We start from the raw sequence: 27,403 nt of genomic DNA, 5'->3' as shown, positions 1-27,403 counted from the left end.
TTCTGACTGTCTTTACAAAAAAAACATTGCAACAAAACATCTGCACTATTAAATGAATGACGCTAACACAGTGTTTACCAAAATCACCACGCAGTTGCATTATGGGTCATTAGCACATGCTATTCTCATGTGGGATGGTGCAATAACAGAGCTGTCTTTCAGCGAGAGTGAACATTAAAAAGCTGCTCCTCGCTCAAGGCACAATCACACCACTTCCTTTCCCACTCCGCTCCTACAAAAATGTGAAGGCATGAGTCTGAAATGCACTTAGGACATGTGCTTAGGACACAAGCTGTGAGCTAATTATGTTATGTTACATTATGTTAAGTTATAGCTAATGCTGCATCTAACATAACTGCAGTAACATTGAGCCCTAGGGGTGGGCAATAGGAAATAAAATACCACATTTTAAGACATTTTAATTTTGCACACTGCATATAAGAATGTGTATTTTTTCTGGGGTTTCCTAACAGATTGGAACAGACACAAGGCACCAGAAAAAGTGGCACATTATTAAAGCTAACTAGCATTAAGGAACAGGAGGAAAAAAAATCAATAATAAATAAGACATTGACATTCAAACAGCAACATTCAGATTGCTGCTTGTGAGTACGCAGCTTTTATTTGGCGGTGTTACACTAGAGATGGCAGCGATCCAATAACAGTTATCAGTATGCTGAATGCTGGATCAGATACTGGAGGAGAAAAGTGATTTAGTTCTGTAACAAATCTGTCCTGAAACAGCACTAATTCTCACTCTAGCTGTCTTATTCATATGGGGCAGTAGAGGGTTCCAGCATGAGAGACTACTTTTAGATGCTCATCATAGGTTATTATTATAGGTTCAGTATCAGAATCGGAAAAGAACACGTGGTGTTGTGCCATCTCTACAGTATATAAGACCACTGGCTGTCGTTAACAGCTTCTTTACAATTAATCATATTGTTCAGTGTTCAAGAAATGTTGACAATACTTGCAATGTGCTCGGGAAAGAAGACTGTTCCATAATTATTATGATAATATTTACATTGTAATATCACCCACCCCTAGTGTAAATATGTGGATAAGAGTAGTGAAAACTTGGGGGAAAGTGTGCTTTATTTATGTGGAATGATAACCACAGCTTTAATTAGGCCTGAAATTATGGTATGAACCCAAATACAGACCCAGAATTTTGTCCGAGCCCCACCCAACACGCAGCAGCACAATTTGAGTCCCAGCCCGACCCAAACCACCATCATGTCTGAATAATTGAGTCTGAAATCGACTCATTTCTAACAAAATTCTGACCCAAACCAATCATCTATCAAAAAACTTAAAGGATAGTGCCAGTTACAGTCTAGTGACAGTAATAGCCATCATGGATAAATCAAATAGAAAACAGTATAAAGTAATATGCTATAATAGAATAATTACCTGTCCGAATTTGGCTTTAATAAATGTACTCATCAAACTGTTGTTGCATCACAAATGTTAATTTTGAGTCTTGCTACTCTTTCTGTACTGCACTTACGTTGTGCGGTGCTGCTATTGAGAGATACTATCCCTGTTTAATCCTCAAACTCTATTTCTGCACGTAGAACATGTTACATAGAACATACTGAACATTTTAAACGTCCTTTTGGCTGCATTATTCTGTACTTTTCTGAATGGATTCACTGTTTTATTTTCTCATTAGCATTGACCTCAGTGCTTAGTGAGTGACTCCAGCGTGCCAAAACAAAAAACAATTTAACGTAGTGAAAATAGTGAAGAATAAATAAGGAGAAAAACGTGAAGGAAATGCAAGGTAAAATCTGTTAAAACTGGGAGGCGGGCTGTGAGAACCTTAATATAAAATTTGAACCCAACCCAAACCCAACATGTTTGAGAAATGACATCCGACAGGAGCAGTCGGGTCCCATCAGGTTCAGACAAATATTTCAAGCTCTTGAAATTGCCTTGAATATTTATTGTGTAATGTCTTCCTGTTTCGCGCCTCAGGTGGTCCACAGAGATCTGAAGCCCAGTAACATTCTCTATGTGGACGAGTCAGGCAACCCAGAGTCTATCCGTATCTGTGATTTTGGCTTTGCCAAACAGCTGAGGGCAGAGAACGGCCTGCTGATGACGCCCTGCTACACTGCCAACTTTGTGGCCCCTGAGGTAAACGCTGCTGCCTCCACTGTTCAGACAAGGCTTTTGAAAGTGTTTGCAGTCAATAACAAAAGATCATTTTTGTTCTCCAGGTTCTAAAGAAGCAAGGTTATGATGCTGCATGTGACATATGGAGCCTAGGTGTCCTTCTGTACACCATGCTAACAGGGTAAATATAGAAACATGAGTATGGCATGAACTGCTTATGATGTTTGAACTGTACAGTTCTATTCAGATACCGTGCTGTTTTCTAGGTTCACTCCATTCGCCAATGGCCCTGAGGACACGCCGGAGGAGATTCTGGCCAGGATCGGCAGTGGAAAGTTCTCTCTGACAGGGGGATACTGGAACTCTGTCTCATCTGAGGCCAAGGTGGGCTCACTGTAACTTAAAACACCCTATGGATTTTACTGTAATGCAGTAAGTATAAAATAGTCACCCCAGAATTAATGTATTTGTTCTTCTTTATATGCATTGATGGTGCCCACAGGACCTGGTATCTAAAATGCTGCATGTAGACCCCCATCAGAGATTAACAGCTGCACAAGTGCTGAGGCACCCCTGGATCGTTCACAAAGACCAGCTCCCCAAATACCAACTCAACAGACAGGATGCTCCTCATCTAGTCAAGGTAATATACTCTTCACGCATTTTAATTACTCAATTACTCAGTCAAACCGAACTACTTGGCTTAAAGAATGAACCTTTAACATTTACCTTCTTGACGAATTAGCAATTTGAGTGATAATGCTCGTTTTAAATTGTACTACTGTTTTTTTTTTCATGGTACAACATAGAGCCTGAGGGACACATTCATTTATGTGCATTTCTGGCCATTTTTGGTCTGTCCAGGAGCAAACTGAAACTAAACTGTTCTTCTAGCTCACAAGATATCAAATACTTACTGTATTAAATGTAATGATAAGTACTAGAGCTTTAATCAGGCCAGAAATGACGGCCTGAATCCGAATACAGCCCAAAAATTTCCTGTCTGAGCCCCACCCAACACGCAGCAACACATTTGGAGTTCAAACGCAACCTGACCCAAATGAACCAAAACATTGTGTTTTGAGTCCAAAATTGCCAGACTGATCTGTCATTTCCCAGAATGTCTAATAAAAACTGACAGGTTAGCACTGGTTACCGTGTAGTGACAGTAATAGCCATCATCAGGACCTGTGGCTGTATTACAGAAACTTCGTATCTTTTTGTTTTAACTAAGTCAAAGCACTGTTTTCAGTGTAGATGAATGTAATGTCCTTATGCTAGTTATAGTGAACTATGCTGCCTGTCACCGCATAAAAGAAACAGATGGTTAGACAGACATTAGGACACCTCTAGGGTTGTGTGAAAGTTAGAACAGAATTTAGGAAATTTTGTCTAGTTGGGATGTTCCTGTAATACTGTTTTCTTATCTGGAGTTATGGATAAGATTATGAACTTGAGAACTGTTGTTCTGTAATAGCTTCTGTCTTAAATTCAGTCCTAACTGAAGTTGTCATGGTAACTAAGCAGACAAGACGTAATACAGCCCCTGGTATCTAAAATGCTGCATGTAGACCCCCATCAAGATATGGAATATCAACTACTTTTTTCAAAATAAGTAATTCTTATTATTTTTTGCTGTATTTATGTTTGTTTGCATTTATTCTAATGGTATATGGTATTTTTCCAAGCACAAACACACTTATTGCCAAGATGATTTTAAATAATGCATCTAGATGCTTAAGACTTCTGCACAGTAGTGTATGCATTTTATATATGCTTTAGTGTTACTGAAGACCTTTTAGTTTATTTTGTCCCCAATAAAGTTTCTTGGATAGTGATGGTAGAAACGAGCGAGAAAATCTCAAGATTTAATTTTTCTGGAACCCGAAGCAGGGATTTCGAAACAATTCTATATACATGTTCTCTGCATCATCACATACTGGGTTCAGCTCACCCCAGTCAGAATTATTACCCTTTTTTGGCCCTATTAAGGTTTCACTTTTTACACCAAATTCTAAGCAGCAGTTAATAAAGATGTGAATAGACTAAACTTAGCTCAACAGTTTATTTTTACACCTCTATAAATCTGTGCAACAAACGTTCCATCCTATGCACAGATCAGGAGTATGAAATGTCCAGGAGTGAAACTGAACACATTCTGCTTTCAGTCGAGCCGTCAGTTCACACCGAATATATAAACATTCCTGATTCCTTTAGCCTGTGTGATGTAAGGACATATTAAAACCTGGGTTTTGAATCAGATCAGAGCAAATGATTGATTTTACTCAAGTCCGTTTTTATTGTTGGGCCTTTTTTAAGAAACTTGATTACTTGCTTGTTAAAATTATCTGTATGTTTCTCAGTTACTAATATAATTCAAGTATTTGGCTAAAAGTTAGTGTAATAGAGTTTCTCATTAGGCTAAATGGGATCTTTTCCAGTGTTCTGTAATGCCTGTACAACCTAGCAAAGTTAATTTGAAAGAACACATTTGTGGGCGGAGCTTGGAATGGCCAATTCTGCAAGGTACTTCCAGGTGGTCTGATGGTGGTTCTTTTCTTTCGCAGGGCGCCATGGCTGCTACTTACTCTGCCTTGAACAGGAATGTCCCCCCAGTGCTGGAACCCGTCGGCTGCTCCATTCTCGCTCAGCGCCGAGGAGTGAAGAAAGTGACCTCCACTGCCCTCTGAGCTGCTGCCCTCCACTTTCAACCACACACCTCACAACTGGCGGGAAAACCGCCCGCCTGTCCTCCTGCCCTTTAAAGAAGCTCGGCTGTCCAGTCCAGCTGCGCCCAGGGCTCAAAAGCCAAGTGTGGACTCAAAGGACCCCTGGTGGACAATCTGATTCTTCCTTGTCTGCTCACAAAGAGGACCAACAAAGTCTTTTGCTTGTACAATCACTGCTGCCTCCAGACTCAAAACAAGCAAAGCATCCACAGCAATCTGATTACTATTTTTGTTTTTTGGGGAAACAAGAGACAGTATCATACATGCATATAAACTTGTAATATACTGTAATATCACTCTTTTTATAAAGCTGATAGAGTAAGACATTATTATATGGGCTGTTTAGAACAAAACAGTTGCAAAATGAAATGCCATCAAATAAGAAATGTATTGTTCACTTCTGTTCATCAACCTCTCCAAATCTGTTCGGTTTCCAAGTTGAACTAGGAATGTTAAAACCAAGAGAGCTGGCCTTAATGTGTTTTTAAGATCTTGATGTTTCTCTTCCGTAAATCTTCTCTTCACATAAAAAAGCCTTTGCAAGGCTTGAAATCCACAGGTGTCCTAGGAAGACCCAATGCCAGAACAAGAGTTCCCATAAAAAGAAGACACTTTTACAGGAAGTCATGTGTGGCGAGAGGACCACAACAAGAGAAACGCGTTCTAGCTTTACAAACTGGTTTTGCAGATCAACTGCGCAAAAGCAGTTCAGAGCACAAGACAGCAGAGAACTGTAAATACTTAGAGAACTCAGGTTTATGAAATGCAATGCATTATTAAAAAAAAAAGCTATGAGTAACAAAAGCACACAACAGTGTTGTCTCATTTAATCCCAGGTGACCTGTATGGTTGAGAAACTAAAGATATGTGGTCATTTCCTCAGAAGGAATGTGGGTCATTATGGGTTTTGAAGAACTACTCCTGGCATATTTTTGTAAATACGTGGAATCATTTCTTTAGCTCATGGTAATCTAGTGGCTCCGCTTGAGGTGTATGCAAGCATGGCTGAGGACCTTTTTCATCTCCACTTCTGTTTTCCAGCAGGCCTGTGTTGTTATTTTGTAAGGTTTTAAATGGGGTTATGTTCTGGACTCTCTGTTGCTTTGTAGCCTTTCCTCTCTTTAAAATAGAAGAGTGCTGGAAAAAAAGAAAGCTACTATACTGATCTCTCATTTACGTGTAGTAAAGTTTTACATTTTTATGAGGGAAAAAATTACATCTACATAGACAAGAACTGTTCTCAGATTTTTTAAAAATGGGCCTCTACAGTATTGCTGAGTCTCAATACAAGTTATATTCATTATACTTACGTATATTAAGTACAGTATATATCCAACAGTATATTATAATTATTGAATACAGCTACTTTTAGGTGCACCCTTTGCTAACACAGCTTGTATAATCACTAAGCATTGCCAATAGATGCTTGAGAGCAGCCGCAAATTAGCCTCCACCATGCCCAAAGTCAAGCGTTGGCTAGAGGGGTATAAAGCCCTTCAGCATTGGTCTGTGGAGCAATGGAATCTGAAGGATGGAGCTCCATCCAATACTTTTGATGAGTGGAGAGGCACTTAGTGATCCAGAACTAAGCAACCAACATCAGTACCTGACCTCACTAATGCTCCTGTAGTTGAAAGCAGTCAGATCCACACAGCAATGTTCCAACATCTAGTGTAAAGCCTTCCCTAAAGAGTAGAAGCTGTTAGTGCAGCAAACAGAAGTACTATTAATGACTTTGATTTCAGAAAAGGTTTCAGACATTTAGGGCCAGTTTCCAGTGAAGTCTAGAGAAAATTCTAATGGTGATTTACCATTGATGCTGCAATTCAAACTAGGATTAGACATAATCCATGCATTGGAAGTAGAATATACACATAGTATACTGAGTCACTACGCACATCTAAGTGTAACAAAAAAGATGAGTCTTCAAGGGTTCTTTAGGAAAGAAAGTGATTCTATATAGAACCATGAGCACTCCAAGAACCCTTTGCATGATTAAAGAGTTCTTTAAGATTTCCTTCAGACTGATGGAGAATGTGTTGAATATGGTTTGTATAGAGCCTTTTTGAAAAGGGTTCTAGATAACACCAAAAAGGGTTCTTCTGTTATGATGTCAAGCTTGTACTAAAAGAAAGAACCCTTTTCAAAAAGGTTCTATATAGAACCATATTCAACACATTCTCCATCAATCTGAAGAACCCTTTCACGATGCAAAGAACCCAAAGGGTCCTTTAAGTATTCATTTCTTCTACATAGAACCATTTTCTTTACCATTTTCTTTAAGAACCATGATTTTTAAGTGTGTAGGCTATATAAATGTTACAGTATAATTACACCCCTCACTGTTCCTAGGGGTTAAAGTAATTATTATCCATCATGTATATCATCATATATCAGTCTGTGGTGTAAAAGAAATGTCTTAAATTTTTAATAGTGTTTTCAAAAGTACGCATCTTACCAAGTGCATGTATACTGTAGTAAACCTTCCAGTCAAAATCAGTTAACACATCCTCTACAGAGAACACATTGTTTTTAGTTTATATGCTGTATTTAACAACAACAAAAAAACAAAATGTGGCCTGTGCAAAAGTTGAGGCACATTTTGTATTTTATCTTTTATTTTTGTTTCTGATATGTTGAATACTGTGCACTAATTAGCAGGAAAATACCATATTTAAGTGTGTTCTCTGTAGAGGATGTGTTAAATTATTTTCACTTAGAAAATCAACAAGACATGTAGGTTAACAAGGAGTGTTCAAACTTTTGCATATGAATGTATATGTACAAGAATCCTCAAAGCAATGTTTAAAACAATAGGACCATTCTTTTTACAAAACAAATCTACATTAATAAGAAAAATAGAAAATGCACATGTCTATATGAAAACTGCTGCACAGCTACTTCTCAAAGTAGTTTAGATCAAAGTAATGACAAGATCTAGAGGTTATTAGGAACCACTAGTTCAGCATCAGCCATGGAATGCTCTCTTGGGTAAGACCAGATGTCTCAATCCATATCATCAGTGTCCTCACTGGTGTCGGTATAGGACAGCTCCTGTGGCGAGGGCAGTGACAGGTTTGATTCAGGAACAATATGATCTGTTCCAGTTTCCTCAAACTGAACTACTGACTCTGCACCAACCATCAGTTCTGGCTCCAACTCCAAGCCTTCTTCAGTCTCTATGTGCACCCTGACTGGTTCCTCCACAGGCTCACTCAGAGCTCCAGGAGTCAAGTGTGTTTCAGAGTCACTTTGCAACTTGAATTCTCCTTGAGCTTTTTCTCCTATGTCCACTTCAGGACCCTTCTGAGCATTTAGCCTCAAAAGGCGCTTCTTCTCATGAATGCGCATATGGCAGAGGTAGCCACGCTCAGTGAGCTGGTACACTTTGCAAGTGCTGCAGTAATATGGGGTCACCACTACATGTCTATCAATGTGTTTGAAAAAAGCATCCACTCGTACAAAACTTTTGTCACAATAACTGCACACGAGCTTACTTCCAGCGTGAGCCGCTTTAACATGCTGAGAAAGCTCCCCTTTCACTTCATAAACTTCCTCACAGACCGGGCATTTATACGTCACCTGGGATGTGTGGTGTCTCATGTGAGCATCCAGAGAGCCCTTGTAGCGGAAACGGCGGGGACAGAGGGTGCACCCGTGTGTTAAAGAGGACTCCGACTCCTCGTGGAGCTTCTCATGAGCTTTCAGAAATGCTCGGAGCGCGAAAACCCTTCCCACAGTGGTGACAGCGGTAGATTCTGACCCGTCTCTCCTCTGTGTGATTGCTTTCATGCTGCATAAGAACACCTTTATTGCGGAACTTCTGTCCACAGGTCGAGCAGCTGAAACGTTTGTCTTTATCTTCTTGGGATTCTTCTTCCAGGTCACTACGGCCTCTTTCACGTTTGATCTCAGCCCTCCGAATGATCCTGAGTTGCTCACGTCCCTCCGCACATGTTTCAGCAGTAAGCAGGCACTCATTTTCCTCTTGTTTGACCTGCTTGGCCAATGCTGATTTACTTTCTTCTCGGGGCTTCGTGAACTGGCTCACTTCATATTCAAAAGGTTCCTCCTTGACACAGGCCAAAGAGACTGTGCTGCTGATGGTGATATTGCAGGTCTCCTCCACTTCGTTTCCAGCCTCTGCTGCCTGTCACAAGTAAGTAAGTGATAAAGAGATATGGAAAGAAACACATAGAATCACTGACCACTTTGTGCCCTCATTGTCCACTTTGTAGTTCTACATTATAGGGCTAAACATTTAATACTTTTTATACTGAAGTTGGAATTTGAAAGAATGCAATTTTTAAATTGTAAGCAATTTTAATAATATCTTACAATATCCAACACTGTCTTAGCAAGTTTTAAATTTAACCTAATAACGCAGAGCATGTGAACTGACAGTCTGGTACACTAAGTTCTGCATTCAAACTTCAAAAGTCCAAAAAAACAGTCTTCATGTTGAAAATAAACATTTAATTTATAGAAAATAATCCCAGTTAAATTGCACTCACAATATTGTTAAGAAAAACCACAATTGGATAGTTTCCCAAAATTGTTCAGCGCTACTACAATAACAGATTGAAGTTTCTCTGCATATTTTGTAAACCCTACTTTATTTTGCTCATCATTGGTCAAGACCCCCACAGGGCCACCACTGAGCAGGTATTATTTAGGTGACATATAAGGCAATGCTGTCTGGATATTTATGGTTGGGAAACTATTCTAAGCCTTTCTACACTCCTTACATCTACACTTATTGTCCATTTTATCAGTTCCACATATCATATAAATGCACTTCGTAGTTCTACAATTACAGACTGTAGTCCATCTGTTTCTCTGTATACTTTGTTAACCCCCTTTTACCCTGTTCTTCAATGGTCAGCACCCCCACATGACCACCACAGAGCAGGTATTATCTGGGTGGTGGATCATTTTAAGCACTGCAGTGACACTGGTGTGGTGTTGGCATGTTACTGTGTATTGCGCTGATATGAGTGGATCAGACACAGCAGTGCTGCTGGAGTTTTAAACACTGTGTCCACTCACTGTCCACTCTATTAAGCACACCTGCATTGTTGGTCCACCTTGTAGATGTAAAGTTATACAGAAGCTCATCTGTTGCTGTACAGTATGAGTTAGTCATCCTCTAGACCTTCATCAGTGGTCACAGTAAGCTGCTCACAGGATGCTGCTAGCTTGATATTTTCGGTTGGTGGACTATTCTCAGTCCAGCAGTGACACTGAGGTGTTTAAAAACTCCAGCAGCACTGCTGCACCTGATCCACTCAGGCCAGCGCAACACACACTAACACACCACCACCACGTCAGTAAGTGCTGGGAATAAACCATCACCCAAATAATACCTGCTCTGTGGTGGTCCTGTGGGGGTCCTGACCATTAAAGAACAGGGTAAAAGGGGGCTAACAAAGCATGCAGAGAAACAGATGGACTACAGTCTGTAATTGTAGAACTACAGAGTGCTCCTATATGGTAAGTGGAGCTGATAAAACGGACAAATTTGTAGAAACAAGGAGGTGGTTTTAATGTTATGGCTGATCAGTGTATATAATAATACCATAGAAATCTCTATAAGACTCCTATAAGAATCTAACTGAACATTTTTACTACTATAGAAGACAATAGGGTGCTACTCAAGTATCATATATTACTATAAAACAGTATGTTAAAACGTTATAAATTATTATAAAAGTGTTATACACCACTATGGAAACCTTAACGTTTCTTATAGTTCTACTATAGATCATTTTGGAAAGAATCGTTTCAAAAGATGCTTTGCTTTATCCTAAATCCTCCGTAAAACCATATCTACGCTAAATCATGCTACGTAATGTACTCCCGTCATTTTATTATCCTTACCTGTTCATCTTCATCATTTGAGGCACGATCGCCGGGATAAATCGTAGGAACCGCGTCGACGTTTAATATTAAGCGGGTGGTGAAACCGAGATCAAGCTGAGTGAAGCTGTCTTGTGAGAAATGGTCACCACAAACCCGGCTCGAAACGGAGACGTGTTCTCCATCGGCTTTACTGCGTTCAATAAACTGCAGCCACAAGCTGCGCCTTTTCGGTTCTTCGGGTAAAATGTAATGAATTATAGTGTCCGAACTGTTTGGACAGCCACCAACCACACATTTATGTGGCATAACGTCGAACGACTTCTAAGTTACCTTTTTAAATATTTATATTTATTTTAATAACTATTTTAGCGCATGGTTAAGAAAATCACGCAGTGTGCATTAGCTAGCTGTGTTAGCCTGTTAGCTTCAGCAACAAAGAATGAAAATGTTGTCACCAAAAAAGTGGGTAACTTTAATTTTTATATTTAAATGACTATCTGGCTATCTATATGTTTATCCAAAGTATGCGAATTTGTCTTTTAGAAGCGCGAATCCTCAAATAACTATGTTTTTAAATGTTTTAATACGTAGGTTACTTCAAAAATGTTGCAGATTTCGACCTTCCTCGCAGCGCATTGATCTCTCTCAGGCCGGTTGGTTGTCTCCGCCTGCTGGAAAGGAGGACGCTTTGTTTTGGTGAAAAATCTTCTTAAAATGATACAATATAATGTTCATATAAATTATATTTGGAGGCACGTATATGAGACCAGTCGAGACTTCCAGTTGAAGTTTCGTGTGTTCGTGTTTAAAGGCATCAAAAATGCTGATTTCAGTAAAGTTGTGCTCTATTTTCTGCGCATGCGTAGTTCGGTTAAGCTGAGCGAGGTTGTTCGTATAGCGGTCAGCGCTGCGGTCTGTGACAGAAAATATAAGCGTTTTAATCTTTAAACACGGAAACATTTCTGGACGTGATTCGAGAGCGGACAGCCAGGTGTACAGAACATGCCTAAAAACAAAGGTAAGATCTTTGACATAGGTTATTTTGATAAGAAAATTGGTTGTAGCGCGTATGCTATGGTTAGCCAGCGAGCCGTTGTTTGCTAAAGCTGAAGCTGCGTTTCCTATGGTTTCTTGTTTATGCTGTTTAAAATACACGATAATTCACATAAATACATGGTTGTATTTACGTTTCGTGCTGTATGTGGATTGTAGCTGGTATATTTAGTGACCAAACTAATGACTGTTTATAATTTATGTCGATATTAGCCGTATTAGCCTAGCCGGATAACTGGAGCATGGATCCACACCGGCCTGGTTTTCGTTCTCCGTTTTTCGAAGTATGGCTAACCTATGTTAGCTAACAGAGCAGGGATGACATTAAGTTACTATTGACAGTTTAATTCTGAATTATCAGTTAATGTAACAAAAGAGTTTTCGTTGTCCGGGAAACTAAATGTGAGGTGAAGTTAGGGGCTGATATGTGTGTAATTCGACCGATGTGGCGTCTCGAGTTTCAGTGATACTCGTTCATCTTCTGTAATATAACTTAAGGATACGTTTTTAGTGATCTGACCAGTTTACTAAAGGGATCTTCAGGTTATCAGAGAAGGCTGCCTGGGAGTCTTTTTACTAGAGGACATGGGTTAACTAATTGCTGGCTTCAGTAGTTCCACGGTGAAGCAAGCGGAGCACCTTGCAGTTTATACCTCTGTTGGTTGCGATGGATCCCTGTGGAAGCCTATTCCTAACACTAATATAAAATAATAATAAAAAAATAAAATATCTTCTGAACCTTATTTTTTCGCATAGTTATGTGAATTGCCGTGCCATTATTTTGCGATAATAAGTCATTATTCTGAGATTATCTCATTGAGATGCTACGTCGTTATTTTGAGGTAGTAAGTCGTTATTTTGAAGTCATTATTTTCATTATTTTAAAAAAAAACTTTCGCAGTTTGTATACTTAAATATTATGTATATTTATATTTTCATCTCTAAATAATGAGAGCATCTCTAAATAACGAAGGACTGTCTTAAATTAATGCAATAGTATTGCAAAGTAAAGGTTTACTATCTAATAATGAGATTATCTCAGAATAACGACAAAGCAGTATCACAAAGTAATAGCATAACAATTTGCTTAAAAATGAAAAAAAAGGTGCTGAATTGTCCCATTTTAAGTGGAGGGAATGGGCTTCCATATGATTGTGTGTCTCCACATAATACATATATCCGATACATCAGAAGTACGTAGTTCTTGAAAATGTGTCGTAAACTATACTATAATGGTGATACAATACAATATGCTGTGATTTAGTTTGATACAGTACGCAATGCTGCACTGTTACATTCCTAAGCATTTCACTCTCCACATTAAATATCAGACAGTAATACAGAGAATACGGGTATGTCAGATGTTACATGGTTTGGCCAACTCACTAAAACTTTTACAAATTCAGTCATGTTGTTAGCAGTGTAAATTTATAAGCATTTCTGCATTTTTGGACTCGTCAAGTTGCTGTGTTTTAAGTGCACAGTGACACATACAAATTTTAATGCTGCTAAAATATGTAAATACTGATAGAAATGCAGCAACGACTTAAAAGTTGTGTCTGTTGTAAACAACATTGTGTTAGGGAAAAGGTAACACACGCTCTCTCACAGCAATAAAAACAGTTTATTTAGTTAAAAACATGACGTTTCAGCCCCCATTCGGGTCTGTAATCAGAGCTCAAATTTAACCTAATAAAGAAACTATGATCTAGACTACAGTGAGTCTTCCACTTTTTTGTAACAAGCTTTTTTGGATGTGCCTCACCTATACTTAGTTGAAGCACCTTTTTCTTCGAATTGTTACCAACATCTCAGAAAATAAAGTTAGTAGCACCGCTATTCTGTTGGTAATAGGTGCCATTGAGTTAACAGAGTTCTCTCTAAGTAGTTGCGTACAGTAAACAAAACAGTTTCAGCTGGAAGATACTGCTTTGTGTCAAAGTAGGTTTCATTATCATATCAATTGCAGGCTAATTGTTTCTCAACGTTGGTCACTCATTCTTCCCTCAAACTATCATGATTGCAGTCTGAGTGAATAAGAGTTTTAACTGCTTTGAATCTTTTGTCTTGAATAATCTCTATTTCTCTGCCTTTAGGTAAAGGAGGAAAGAACAGGCGACGTGGTAAGAATGAGAATGAATCAGAGAAGAGAGAACTGGTGTTTAAAGAAGATGGTCAAGGTGAGTCGCGTATTCAGAATTGTTAAGCAGCGGCTCTAGCATTCTCCTTATACCAGTACATGTTTAAAGAATGTCTGTTTTAGTAATGAAAACATTTCTCCTTCTGTGTTCCAGAATATGCACAGGTATTAAAGATGTTGGGAAACGGCAGGTTGGAGGCCATGTGCTTCGATGGAGTCAAACGGCTTTGTCACATCCGAGGAAAACTCCGGAAAAAGGTACAATTCTGCCTGGAGGATTCTGCTGACTCAGCATTCTCAGCATGCTGTGTAATGCTTGGATTGTTCAGGCTTTTGTTGTAAGTCATGGGGATTGCTTCAAATGATGAGGTAGATTAGCTGACAACAGTTGGTTAATTCTCATTTGCGTTTTTATTTTGATTTGCCTTATTTTTTGTTTTCAACCTGAAGAGCTCATCAGTAAATTAGTAAAGTTAGTTAATGTTTGAAATGACATCAGATAATATAAATGACAAATTGAGAATGTTATTTTATCTTATTGAATGTTCCACCATCAGGAAACTGTTTTGTCTGAATGTTTTGTTTGTTTTTTTTTCTAAGTAGATTTAGCATCTGTGTGGTGGCTCATTAATCTTATGTGCTTTCATCCTCTCTTTCTAGGTGTGGATAAACACGTCAGACATTATACTCATTGGTCTGAGAGATTATCAGGTATGGAGTTTAACTATACTGCAGTGCACTCTTTGTAGACATTTTATTCTTTACTACGGACTATACAACAACTTATAGAAGTGCACCACTCCTGAATTCTTTACAGCAAAGTTTGCCGACTGCAGATATTGTAGCCAATTTTTTATTAGCCTCCAGATAAGCTCACACTAAACACACTAACACGTGAAACACACAAGCACATTTCCTGTACTTTCCATGAAGCAACATTGCAGCATAAATAATATTATTTATTTATATATTTTATCCATTAAAAGTTGAGGTAACTGGCTATATAGCACAACGAGTCATGCATAATTATACTATGACTGTGTTAAAGGTGTAGCAGCAGCATTCAAATACAGTGCTTGCAAGCACACTTGCCCTCCTCATGTTATTTGTCATAAAATTGCATCACAGATCAGTCAAAAATAAAAACAATGAATTGGCCTGTTGTTTAAAGCAAACATTTTCGATTCTAATCGTGTACCCCTACCTATGAATGTATCATATTTAGCAATTACAATATATGGACTACTTCACGATTACATAATCTGTAGGCTGTAGTGTATCAGACAGGGAAAAAGGTTTTCAGTAACATACAGTTGGAATTTGACCTTGTTTGGCTTGGGGGTGCTTCAGGTGCATGCAGTATACAAATCAAAGCATAGTTTTGTATAGTTTTTCAAAATTATCTGATCAATAATTCCTTTTTTTTCCCATCACAGGACAACAAAGCCGATGTTATTTTGAAGTATAATGCTGATGAGGCCCGCAGCCTGAAAGCCTACGGAGAGCTTCCAGAGCATGGTGTGTATCTGCATTACTGTAAACCACTTGGTTGTTCTGACAGGTTGCTTATTTGTGCATTTGTCGCTTACATCATTTGTTGGTTCGCAGCCAAAATCAACGAGACGGACACATTCGGAGGTGGCGATGATGATGAAATTCAGTTCGATGACATTGGTGACGATGATGAGGACATTGACGATGTAAGTACCAACCAAGATGTAAACACTCTTCAGAGCAATCTGAGAGAAACTACTTTTTTACCACTGAAACAAAAGTCTGTAGCAGTATCATGTTGTAAATGTCATTGCTTCCACTTTGCTTTAGATCTAATCTGGAGCTGCTGCTGAGGGGAAAGTGGACTTTTCTCAGCCTGCAGAGACAGAATGCCCATGATGTCCCCAGTGGAGTCAGCCCTCTCTCCTTACGTCTAAGGTGGCTCAGATTTAGGGTTCTGTCACTAACTACTATGACTGCACCATTATATTCAATACATTTTGTTATCTTTTAATGTATTTATATTAATTTCACATCAAGTGGAATTTAGTTACAAGTACAGAATCTCTGGATTCGCAATAAAAATGAACAATTTTATGTTTGGTCTTGCAGTCTGTATTCTTGTAATGTTCAGAAGCTCTTTAGAGTCGAGAGAGAGAAATGCTCTTTGAAAACAGAAAACAGCTGATGCCTCTAACATGCCACTGTCGTTTTTGTATGTTTTTGAATGTCTTTATCTAACCTGTTATTGAATAGGCTACTGGATACATAGCAGTGCATTTGAATATGCATTCAGTGTGTTGACAAAGTAAGAGAAACTACAGCCCTTGGTTTTCTTCAGTCACTGATTTTATTTTAGCAATGTTTGTGTTGTAGTTTAAATGATGAAGCTATTGCATTAAATAAAAAGTTGGGCTTCCTTATACTAGGGATGCACTGATTCTTCACTGTTAATACTGAGCCTTAAGTGTCTGCTGATACTGAATACTGATACTGATCACAACTTTTCAGTACCAGTCACTAAAAAGCTGTGCATATGCAGATGGGCATGTCTTAATGCCATATTTAATATGTGTCCACCTACAGTGTCCATTTCAAATAGTTGCATTTGCTGAAATAAGGATTTTGATGAAATCAGAAATTCCACTGATAATTATAGCACAAAGCTTTTCATCAGTAGCAGTTTTCAGTGTCAACAGTGATATAGGAGCAGTAAAGAAGTAAAAAGCTTCACTTATGAAGTCTTTAAGGCAGTGAATATTACTACAGCCTGTTTCTCTGCCTTCACACCACAGTGTTAGTGTCTTACTGATGCTGAGTGTGTCAGTGTTTGTATCAGTGCATGTCTAGTTCATGCTCACCTGTTCAGACTTGTGCAGGGCTGTTTGAAGTATTGTAAATGTTGAATTTCTGAAGTTAAGAAAGGACCTCGGTGGCTGGGAAAAAAAATAGTTTTTTTCTCTTCTTAAAAAATTCAAAACAATCATGAAGCTAAAACAAAAAAGACCAGAATATTTTTGTATTCAAATAGTCAGTCAAATGCCAGATTAATGTAATCAGGTAGTTTTTCACAAAATGTGTCCTTTGCAAGAGCGAAACGATTGCAGGATTAATTGGTGGATTTTATGCTCGAGTCATTGTCATTTTTTCTCCTTTGCTGCTTTTGATCAAAAGAAATTTGATTTTGAAATAAAAGTCAACAGTAAACATATAAACTATGACATTCTGTATTTTTTGTTTGTTTGTTTGTTTGTTTTTTTTAATGATCAGTAATTCATACCAGAAGTTTTTGTTTTCCTGGTTTTAGTTTTGGAAATGTACAACAATAATAATAATAATAATAATAATACACTTCTTTCTTCATTTTAAATCATAGAAAACCATATCTTATTCAAGTTTATACTAAATTGTGTTTAATGTATTTAACTATAATCAAAATTTCAACAGCCTGCCATTCACTCCCCACTCAGTACTTTGCAGATGTTTAAAACGAAGGTACAAAAACAGCCCATTTTGAATTACATTTTTGATTCTATTGCAACACAGTTTCAACCATCCAGCTATTCAGCCTACAGCAGTTCAGCCTTGCCCATTCGTACTGAAGTTATAAGGAGGTTTCAGCCTGAACTGGTTTTTGAATCTGGTTTGATTTATTTGATCTGTTTGTTTTTTACAATATAGAGCAACCAATAAGAACAGAGGTTATTTACATGTATTGATCCTAAAGGCACAGTAACAAAAACAGCCAGTTTAATTCAGTGTTGAGGATAATGTGGTGCAAAGTAACTAGTACAGCAGTGTAATTCCTTTAACTGTAGTAAGTGTACTTTAAATTTTGTTTACTGACTTAATAGGAACCTTTCAGTACCTGCATTCCACAATGTCTCTAAGAGGATATTAATTACATGCAAAGCTTTTAAAACATAGATGTTTATATATATTAATCTATTTTAATGTCTATATATCATCGTTGGAACAAAACCATATATCTGTGATGTGACAGTTATTTTAAGTCAATTTGGACTATTTCTACTGGTCTGTTCACAATGTAAAAAGCAGCTGGCATTTTCAAATTACATAAAGAAAAACGTCAAAAAGTTCTGTCAGTGACTGTATTATCTGTGTCTGTACTTGTACAAGATGACGGTGTGACTCGCTGAATGTGAGCAGCGCACCCCAAGCACCATAAAAATTGTAAACCAGAGGTGTACAAATGCGAAGCTAAATATTGGACCATCTCGTGAACTCAAAAAAGCTGTGTTATATTAGGGCTGAAACAAAGGATGCAGTAGATCTGCAGGAGTGCTGCACTGACGCTCATTTGGAGGCTCTAAACAGCAACATACTTGGGCTCCCCCAACTCCACATTCACGTTATTATCATAAGCGCTATTTTATAATCAGTGCTAAAATGAACACTATATAACAATAATTATATTTGATGTGAATCAGAAATCAGCACTTTTTTCCACATGGGAGTGAAACCTGATATCAGGGAGGGTCTCTGAGTGAGCTGAATGTTTTCTGTCTGATAGGTGGGGGTGGTAGGAGTGAAACGTGAAATGAGAAGTAAAATGCGTAGAAATAAATGTCAGTATTTTACATTAATGGGTCTGCAGATTTTGAATAATAACAACTAAAAACAAGGTAATTTAACTTGGTATGTTAAATCTGTTTTGGCCATATGTTGAATAAATGAGTAAAATGGTAGATGTTATAAATCATTATTAAAATGTGATTTGCGTGCCGACCAGTTACAATTCGTAGCAATCTGGCACCTCTTAATGAGTCATCTGTAATGTCAGCGATAGTGGTGGAGAAAACTAGCAAAATGGACAAGACATGGTCCTCATTAGTTAAGTGAAATTAATGACAGGGGGGCGAATGGGGACTAAGACAAAACAACTTTGAGAACTTCTGTCCTGAAACACCTCATTTTAATTTGGAAAAAAAGAACATTTCTTCTTTAGTATATACCTCTGGCAGCAACTACAGCTACCAGTCGTTTTGAATAGTACAATGGGATGTGGAGATCCTCTCCCATTCCTCTTTGCAGAACTGCTTAAGCTGGGGGAGGTTAGTGGGTTTTTGTTGATAACCAGCAACCTTTAAGTCATTCCATAGATTTTCAGTTGTATTTAGGTCCAGGCTTTGACTAGGCCACTCCAAAACATCCATCTTGTTCATAGCAAGCCACTCCATGCTAGCTTTGACCTTATGATTGGGGTCATTGTCCTTTTGGATTATGAATTTTCAACTCCTTTTCAGATTTCAACATGTTCCTCTCCAGAATCTCCCTGGGTTTGCTTCATTGATCCTTCTTCGATTTTGTCAAGTTCCCCAGGTAACGTTATGCTTTCACCACCATGCTTCACAGTTGGGATGGTGTTGTTTTAGTGGTATGTCATACTAGGTTTTTGCAGTCATGACAGAAAGTTGTACTTTGGTTTAATCTGACCACAACCATTTATTTTTCCTTCAGTTGCTTTCTTCTTGCCAACCTCCCAGCAGGCCAGATGAGTGAAATATAGAATAGAATTCAGAATCATTAGCCAACTGTGTTTGAACACAGAGGAATTAGACCTCTGCATTTAACCCATCAGTGCAGTGAAACATCCACACACATGCACAGTAGTGAACTCACACACTAGGAGGCAGTGAGCACACTTGCCTGGAGCAGTGGGCAGTCCTAGCCACGGCACCCAGGGAGCAGTTGCCTTGCTCAAGGGCATTTCAGTCACATGCTGTCGGCTAAGGGGGTTGAACCAGCAACTTTTCGGTCACAAGGCTGGTTCCCTAACCTCCAGCCCATGACTGCCAATAATATCTTCGGTATTGTGTGATAGACGTTTTCCTCTGCTGGCCATAAAATTCTGTAGGTCTTTCAATATATTTGTATTTTAATTCCAGCTTGGAGGTCAACTAAATGTGAAAATGGTTTAAGGGTGTGTATTCATTTTATATCCACTGTTTTAATAACATCTAACATGCAGTCTGAGTATCACTTTATTTGCATGGTCCACTGTAGATGCTTTGCAATTGCTCAGTACATCTTTAAGTAACATTCAACTAATTATCCTTTAAATGCAATCCAACTTCAGTTGAGTGTTATGTGGACGTTGCACTGTAGATGCTTTGTAAATGCTCAGTCTGTCTTTAAATAACATTGATTTATTTTCTATTAAATGCAACTGAACTTTAAGTTCAGTGTGAAAGATTTTATTAAATTAAAATACCCTAAACCTAACGACAATGTTGTTGATAATCAACTTAATATCACCAGAAGGTTTGTTAATGATTTAAGTATTTGTAGAGCATCTATAGGGGACTATCCAAATAAAGTGTGACTGCAGTTTGTAGGGTGTATTAGTGCAAGGATGTGTAATCTGAAGGTCACAATATAAAAGACGATGCCCTGTTTTGGACAGACTGTGCTAAGACTAACATGCTAATGCTAGCTACTTGTCTCATTGTCTGTTTTTAAGGACAGTTGAGGTCATTCAACTTTTTCTCATTTTTTGTTTTTTTTTCCTTATGTTAGCTGATATTAAAATATAATGCCACAAGTTAGAGAAAAATACATGATCTTATGTTATAATGATGTTATAAGCCAGCATTTGAATTTGAATTTTTATAGGCCTTATAATATAAGGGAGGTCTTAAAGCTCACAATCCTGAACCAACAAGAGCAGCCAGAGCAAGTGGGTTATTCTCACAAACTGGTTGAATAATTAAAAATAAACCTGAATGATTTAATTGATTTTCCAATTTAAGAGACCAAAATCTCTTTAGAGCAACATGTTTGAGAGTTACACTGTGAATAATGTTTGTACTGTTGTCAAACTACAAAAAAGCAAATTAATAAAATATATAATATAGCCTATGCAAACTACAGTATTTTGTGATTTTACGTCGCTACTGCTACACACTGCCAGCCAGCTTACTTTCACCACATAACACTCTGTTGCTGGTTTCTATCCTTAAAGTTTACAATGAAGTCATAAAAGTAATGAGAACATATATGTGGACACATATTGCAGTAATGAGAATTAGGGTAAAACAAATTACCCAAAAAACTTTAAAATAGAACAACTGCTGTACCAACAGATATATAAATACAGCTCCAATAGACCTACTGAAATTATAAACAATACTGAAATGATAAGACTATTGTTTATCTGATGCTTATGACACATATTCGATACAAATATGACACATTTACATGTTTCGAGGCGGTTTTCTGACAATGACCCAGATGTTCCACATGCTCAGTTTGTAATGCTACAGCGCCCTCTGGTGGATTTGTTTGATATATCATGAAATTAGTTTGTAAATTTTTAAATTGTAGAAAGCCATCAATATTTCTTCCCCTTTTTGTTTAGTTTTATTTTTTGGGCTGTTGTCCATTTCCATAACTTTGTTACATATCTTAATGTTCATCTGTATTTTGAAGTATCCCACCTCTGTGATTCAAATAAATAAATGGTTTTAAAAATAATAATAATAAATAAATGAAGAATCCATGTGGGCGGGGCGTCAGAGACGACAACGCTGGCAACGGGCTGTGACGCCATAGAGGGTGAGAGAGACGTTCCCATTGTGACGTACAGCGTCGTCCGGGATAGTTTCAAGTAGACAACTGTAAGAATTTCTAGCAAAGCATCATTCAGCGGTCCGTCCGGAGGAGAGAACACACTGAAGGTGAGCGATGGTGGGATTTGTGCTGCAGCTGTTAATTAGGAGAAAACAATCAGCAGCTGTTTGTAGTGAAATTCAAACCGAGTCATTTCAACTGTTCGAACTCAATGAATCATTCGCTCCGATCTGATTCGAAACTCCCAATCCGGGTTTCGAACGTGACCTGACGTCATGCGGGCTAAAGCTATCAGTAATGTTTATGTTATCTTATATATTCGGTTTAAAACAAAATATGTATCATCATTACATACTTATAAACCGAATATATATGAAAACATAAATATTAGTGATACTATCTGACCTATTTTCTTAACAGCTAGACTAAAAGGCCGTAGGCTAACAGGCTAAACCGCTCCTCTATTAATATTCAGTGTTACGTTTTGAGCCAAAGTATTAACTGAATGATTTCACTACAAAATAGCTTAGGAAGCAGAGAAAATCCTACTTGAATGCCAATTTTAGATGTTCGTGTTTTATGTTAAATCTGCCTTGAAAACTTTGTATTGATGTATGTCACCATTAGCCTGATGCTAACACAACACAGGAAATCACAATGTGAGACACTAGCAGACCATTATTATTATTATTATTATTATTATTGAAGTTCTGTATTCAAACTGTTATGTTATGAAATGTTCATTATTATGTGACAAAAATGTAATGACTGTAATTGATGTAATTGAATAGTGTTCTGGTCCTCCTTCAGCAGTTCATAGTTGGCAACAGTGGCACATTTTAAACTTCCTAAATTTTTGGTGGGAAAACTATTCATATATATTCAAAACAACAATCCTAAAAAGTGTAACTAAACCTGAGTTGAGGCCATAAAAATGTCGTAATGCCAAAAAAAATAAATAAATATGTATATCTCTTTCTCTCTCATTCAAAAATGCTAACATTTTCAGTCCTAGCAAGTTCGGCCTCTTGTACAAGAAAATGACTTCAGACATTTTTAGTTTCCGTACTAAAGTTTTTGCTCTTTATTTCAATGCAGGTACAACTTGAATAGTCTACATGAGTAGTTCTTAATCAGTGAACATTTCAGAACCAAACCTGAGGATGATGCAGGAGCGAGAGTGGCAACTCCCACCCAGTCCCACAGCCGTTGGGTGCTGGGGCAGCTGCTTCTCCAAAATGGCTCTCTTTTGCTTTGAGGGCCAAATAATGAAGAAGCAGAGAGAGGAACAGCAGCTCTGTCAGCTTCAGAGAGAGAGGAGAGAGATAGAGAGAGAGCTGGAGATGATGAAGAAGGAGTTGATGAGAATGAAAAAGAAGGAGAGGAAGCTGGAAAAGAAGAGGAAGCAGAGAGAGATGGAAAGACAGAAGGAGGAAGAGAATAGAGAAAGAGCTCCGTGGAAGAAGTGGATAGAATGGGTAAGAGTGAGAGAGGAGGAGACGAAGGAGCTGGAGATGCTCCAAGAGCTGGAGAAACAACTGCAGCTCAGCAAGCTGAGAGAGAGAGAGAGAGAAAGAGAGGAGAGGAAGTCATCAAGACAGGCAAGACTTATGATCTTATTGACTGTAGTGAGAACATTTAGCACAGCTCACAGTAAAATACTCTTTAGTGTAGCTTTAGATGTTTAGTCAGATTAATTCAGGCTTTGGGTTTGTACAGTTCACTTTGGACATTGAGAAAGTGCTGCATGCAAAGGCTTAGGGGCTGCATGTTATATTGTTTGCTAATTATTATTGAAATATTTGTGATACTCATATCTCAGGTTGCGATATGTAAATAAGCCTTTAGCCAGTCCTTCAATGTTTAATTTTGCGCTCTAAGCATCTCGACCAATCGTAGATGTTCTTAGATGAATAAAGACATTCAAGTGATCCAACAAACATAATTTTGCAAGCCAATCTTTAACCATGTCCCACCAAGAGGTCACTCTTGTGAAAAATGTGTCCATAAATTCTCTTATTAAAGTAGCATGATTACACATAAGACAATGGAAGATAATTCTGCAATGCAAACAAAGTGCACACTAGCTTGGTGCTGAAAAGACACTGAAATTCTCCTAAAATCGCTAGTGGAAATTAGCATTATCATAGTAGTGGTATGTAGACTACTTATAAAGTGAAGCTTTCTGTATTAAACACTTCATGAAATGACTGTATGACACAATGACACAAATTGTGGTATTAAAACTGTAAAAAACAGTAAATTGATTTGATTTGCTGATGCCCACAGGAACCCTGATAATGCAAGTTTTTGAATGGACTTACAGTAAGAAACTGAGGCACAAATATTTCTATGGCTTTTCTTTGCCACATAGTATTTATAAGTATTTTCAAAGGCTTCATTTGTACCTGTTTAGTGAAGTATTTTGAAATGTGACTCTGAAGTGGGAATCTTTCAGTTAGGATTATTTTTATCATTTAGCATTATATTGTATAGCATTTTTCATTTTTATCATATAGCCTTTAAAAACACTGATAACCTTGCTTAATAGAACTTTTAGTCTGGCAAAGAAAAGGAAAAAAGTGACCTTTTATGTTGTAATCAGGCTTAAAACTAACCCTCTACTGCACACATGATGAGAGCAATTAAAAAATATATTCATTTAACTTTTTCTGCATAAAATGGTCCTTGATTTATTTTTTTGGGCCTGTTAATTAAATTCAGAAACACAAAAATATAATGGTAATAATGTGTGCAAGGGTCCTTTTGGAGTACATTGCCCTAAAGTAACATTGTGCGACAATGGGAAAAAATGGTATAGAGCCATGTTCCCTGAAGTGGTGAGACCTGGCTTGTGACTCGCTAAATCCATTTCACTGTCACACAATGTTGCTTTTAGGCAACAAACATATTTCTGCAAATTCTCAAAAAAAAATTTATACTGAATGTAAAAAAGAGGTTTAAATGTGCCGACTAAGAGACAGTATGACCAAGTACATGCTTTTCATCGACTTACTCAAACTCTGCTCTTAATATAGTTAACCTTATCCTTGTCTTTACATATGTATAAAGTCATTGTAAAGTGAGAAAAATTAGTTTGTTGCCCTGAAGCAACATCATGCAATAGAAGGTTAAAAGAGAGTATTTATTGCCTTAAGGCAACACCATGCATTAAAGGGTAGTCACAATATATAGCAATATAGTCACAATATGCTACTGGTCCACACCTTGCAGCCCAATAAATGCTATTTATTATGTGTTGTAGATGGTTCCGAAGGGTCAGGAGTGTTTTAGAGACACAGTGAAAGAGATCAGAGCCATGAAGGAAAGAGTGAGAAAGAACGCCATGGAGATCCTGAGATGCAAGGAGCAAGAAGAAGACCTGGAACAAGAGCTGGAGACAATGAGAAAAAAAGTGCTAGAGAAAGAGCACAGAGAGGAGATGACCAAAACACACGTGGAGAGAGAGAGCTTGCTTCTTCTTGAGCAAATACAGAAAGAGAGACAGATGAAGGATTTGAAACAGAGGAAGAGAGAAGAGGCTCTGAAAACAGAGCTGGAAGAACTGAAGCTCAGAATGGCTTCCATAACGAGACACAGAGAGGAGAAGCAGCTCAAAGAGTTTAGCGTTCTGAGAGAGAGAGAGACAAAGGAGAGCATAAGACCAAAGGACCGACAGAGAGAGGAAGAGAGGAAATATCAGACTGAGAATGAAAGACTGGAACTGGAGGAAAGAAAGAGAGAAGAAGAACTGAAAAAGAAGCAAGAAAAGTTCAAAGAACTGCAAGAGATGAGAAGAAAGATGGAGGCACAGATTGAGCTGGAGAGGAAGGCAGCGAAGGAGACAGAAATGGCCATTCTAGAAGAAATGGAGAGAAAAAGAAAGAATGAAAGACAAAAGATGGAGAAACAGCTGGTGGAGAGACAAAAACGAATGGAAAAAGAGCTCCAGAAACAGAGGCAAGCGGAAGCGCAACTGAGAGAGATGGAGAGAAAGATGATGGAGAAAAGCAAATTAGCTGCAGAAAGAGAAGAGAAATGGCGAGAAATGATGAAAAAGCGAGAGGAAGAGTGGAAGTACAGATATCTGGCAATGGAGAGAGCAAAAGAGGAAGAAATGAGGGCTGAAAAAGAGAAAGCCCAAGAGATAGAGAGACAGATGGATGAAGAAAGAGAGAAAGCAAAGAGAGATCATGAAAAGCAAAACATGGAGAAAGAACGAGCACCAGAGACGAGAAGGCAGATGGAAATGAAACTGCAGGAAAGTTTTCACATCCAGATGGAGGAAAAGCTACAGATTGAGCAGGAGTGGAGAGAGAAGGAGAGCAAGACAGAAGAAGTGGAGGCAAAGCTAGATGAAGAAAGTCAGAAGCTAGGGAAGGAGGTGGAGGAAAGGAAGAAAGAGACAGAGTGGGAGAAAGACATGGTAGTAGAAAAGATTAAGGAGAAGGAAGAACATCTGAGAGACATGGAGAGAAGGCTGGAAGGAAGGAGAGAAATGACAGATGTGAAACAAGAGATAGAACTTAAACAAGAAATGCAGTTTAAGGAGAACGTAAAAGAAGTGGACAAAGAGTCTGAGGAGCAGAAAGACAGAAAGGAGCAAAGGGATGAAACTAAAATGAGAAGAGAAATCAAGATTGAGGAAGACAAAAGTGGAAACGTGTCAAAGGAGAGGGTGCCCAATCTGGATGAAATTACGATAAAGAAAGAAAATGAAACGCCAGAGGTAGACAAACAACTGACCGAGATAAAGAGAGAGATGGAGGAGGAGAAGCAAAAAGAGGAACGTCTGCTCCAAGAAACAGTGAATCCGAGAGAGGAGGACCAACAGAAAGAGTGGAAAGAACATCAAATGGAGATCCAGAAAATAAAGGAGGCGAGGCAGGAACACATGGACAGAGAAAAGCGTCGGAAGAGAGAGATTCTGAAAAGAATGTTTGCTCCCGGAGTGAACTTTTTTAGATCAGAAGAGGGAGATCGGCGCAGGGGCTTTGGAGGCAGAAGAAGGAACAAATGCCTCAATGAGGAAAAACAACAAGAGAACACTGAGCTGGAGAACGAGCAAGATAATCTCCAGCAACCAAGCTGGCCAGTTTCTCCAAATGGAGGAGGCCTGCTGATAAGTGTGACGCCCCTCAATCCATGTCCAGAACCTGCGGAGGAACCCAAAGACACTCCCTCTCCAGCAGCTACTGAGGATGGTGTGGAGGAACAGCAGAGCAACGCTGGCGCTGAGGAAACCGGCCCACAGCATCAGACTGAGCCACAAAAAGAGACTCAGTCCCACACCCGATGACTCAGAGGATAAACTCACCATGGTGGAAACCACAAAGGAGTTTGTGCTGCGACCGCTTGCACCAGGTGCTACGGTCAAGTGCTGCATAGAACGCGACAGAAGCAGCAAGGATGGTCCCTCCTACCAGCTGTTCAAGGAGACAGAGGATGGCGTAAAGGTTAGAGCGGTCAGCCATAGACATAACATGCACAAACTGCTTAACTCTGCACTGATATAGAATTTCAGGGTCAATAACAATGTCCAAATTAATATCTTGATGTGGACGACACCAGAAGTAATATCAATAACCGATAATCTCACTAAATTTAAAACTCACGCTGTGAAAGTGCAGTGACTGTGAGATGGGTTAAAACTCGGGATGGATCATTGAGTACTTTTATATAGTAATCACATGTTAGCCAACCAGACATGACAATTATTATAAGTATTTACATTATTATATGTAAACATTTTTACTTCATGAAGGTAAGCTAAGCGTGCACTACTTACTAGTACAAATAGAGCACTAAATTATTGGTTATTATTGAAAAACTCTAGTTCCAATATCAGACCAATTATAATAATTACATTTTCCTGTGTATTGTTCAGTCTATCATCCACTGATATATT

At 38.3% G+C, this 27,403-nt stretch overlaps 4 protein-coding genes across 7 annotated transcripts in view; 3 read left to right on the top strand and 1 right to left on the bottom strand.

The window, feature by feature from the left end:
- The window catches only part of rps6ka3b (ribosomal protein S6 kinase, polypeptide 3b), a 77,724-nt gene extending 72,069 nt beyond the window's left edge, over positions 1-5,655 (top strand). For all 4 annotated transcript variants that reach the window (XM_036558437.1, XM_036558435.1, XM_036558438.1 and 1 more), the window contains 5 exons: positions 1,984-2,145; positions 2,229-2,305; positions 2,391-2,508; positions 2,627-2,767; positions 4,692-5,655. In XM_036558437.1, coding sequence (XP_036414330.1) covers positions 1,984-2,145; positions 2,229-2,305; positions 2,391-2,508; positions 2,627-2,767; positions 4,692-4,814 — 621 coding nt within the window. In that variant the 3' untranslated portion in view covers positions 4,815-5,655. The remainder of the gene's footprint in view (positions 1-1,983; positions 2,146-2,228; positions 2,306-2,390; positions 2,509-2,626; positions 2,768-4,691) is intronic.
- A 227-nt stretch (positions 5,656-5,882) lies between these two features.
- Positions 5,883-10,888, bottom strand: si:dkey-226l10.6 (zinc finger protein 32). The gene is made up of 2 exons (XM_036558325.1): positions 10,734-10,888; positions 5,883-9,003 (listed from the first exon to the last, which is right to left on the bottom strand). Exon 2 carries the CDS (start codon positions 8,832-8,834, stop codon positions 7,860-7,862), a length of 975 nt encoding a protein of 324 aa, XP_036414218.1. The 5' UTR covers positions 8,835-9,003; positions 10,734-10,888; the 3' UTR covers positions 5,883-7,859.
- A 678-nt stretch (positions 10,889-11,566) lies between these two features.
- Positions 11,567-17,113, top strand: eif1axb (eukaryotic translation initiation factor 1A X-linked b). The gene is made up of 7 exons (XM_036558326.1): positions 11,567-11,733; positions 13,865-13,948; positions 14,063-14,166; positions 14,569-14,619; positions 15,345-15,426; positions 15,517-15,608; positions 15,733-17,113. Exons 1-7 carry the CDS (start codon positions 11,718-11,720, stop codon positions 15,736-15,738), a joined length of 435 nt encoding a protein of 144 aa, XP_036414219.1. The 5' UTR covers positions 11,567-11,717; the 3' UTR covers positions 15,739-17,113.
- A 4,657-nt stretch (positions 17,114-21,770) lies between these two features.
- Positions 21,771-26,882, top strand: LOC118798554 (trichohyalin-like). Its single transcript, XM_036557933.1, has 3 exons — positions 21,771-21,789; positions 22,755-22,894; positions 24,761-26,882. The coding sequence occupies exons 1-3, from the start codon at positions 21,771-21,773 to the stop codon at positions 26,792-26,794; spliced, it is 2,193 nt and encodes a 730-aa protein (XP_036413826.1). The 3' UTR covers positions 26,795-26,882.
- The last annotated feature ends 521 nt before the right edge of the window (positions 26,883-27,403 follow it).

Source organism: Colossoma macropomum, unplaced genomic scaffold (assembly GCF_904425465.1).
Source record: "Colossoma macropomum unplaced genomic scaffold, Colossoma_macropomum, whole genome shotgun sequence".
Lineage (NCBI taxonomy): Eukaryota > Metazoa > Chordata > Actinopteri > Characiformes > Serrasalmidae > Colossoma > Colossoma macropomum.
The sequence above is the reverse complement of the archived record's forward strand: the minus strand, read 5'-3'. Positions and strand labels throughout refer to the sequence as shown.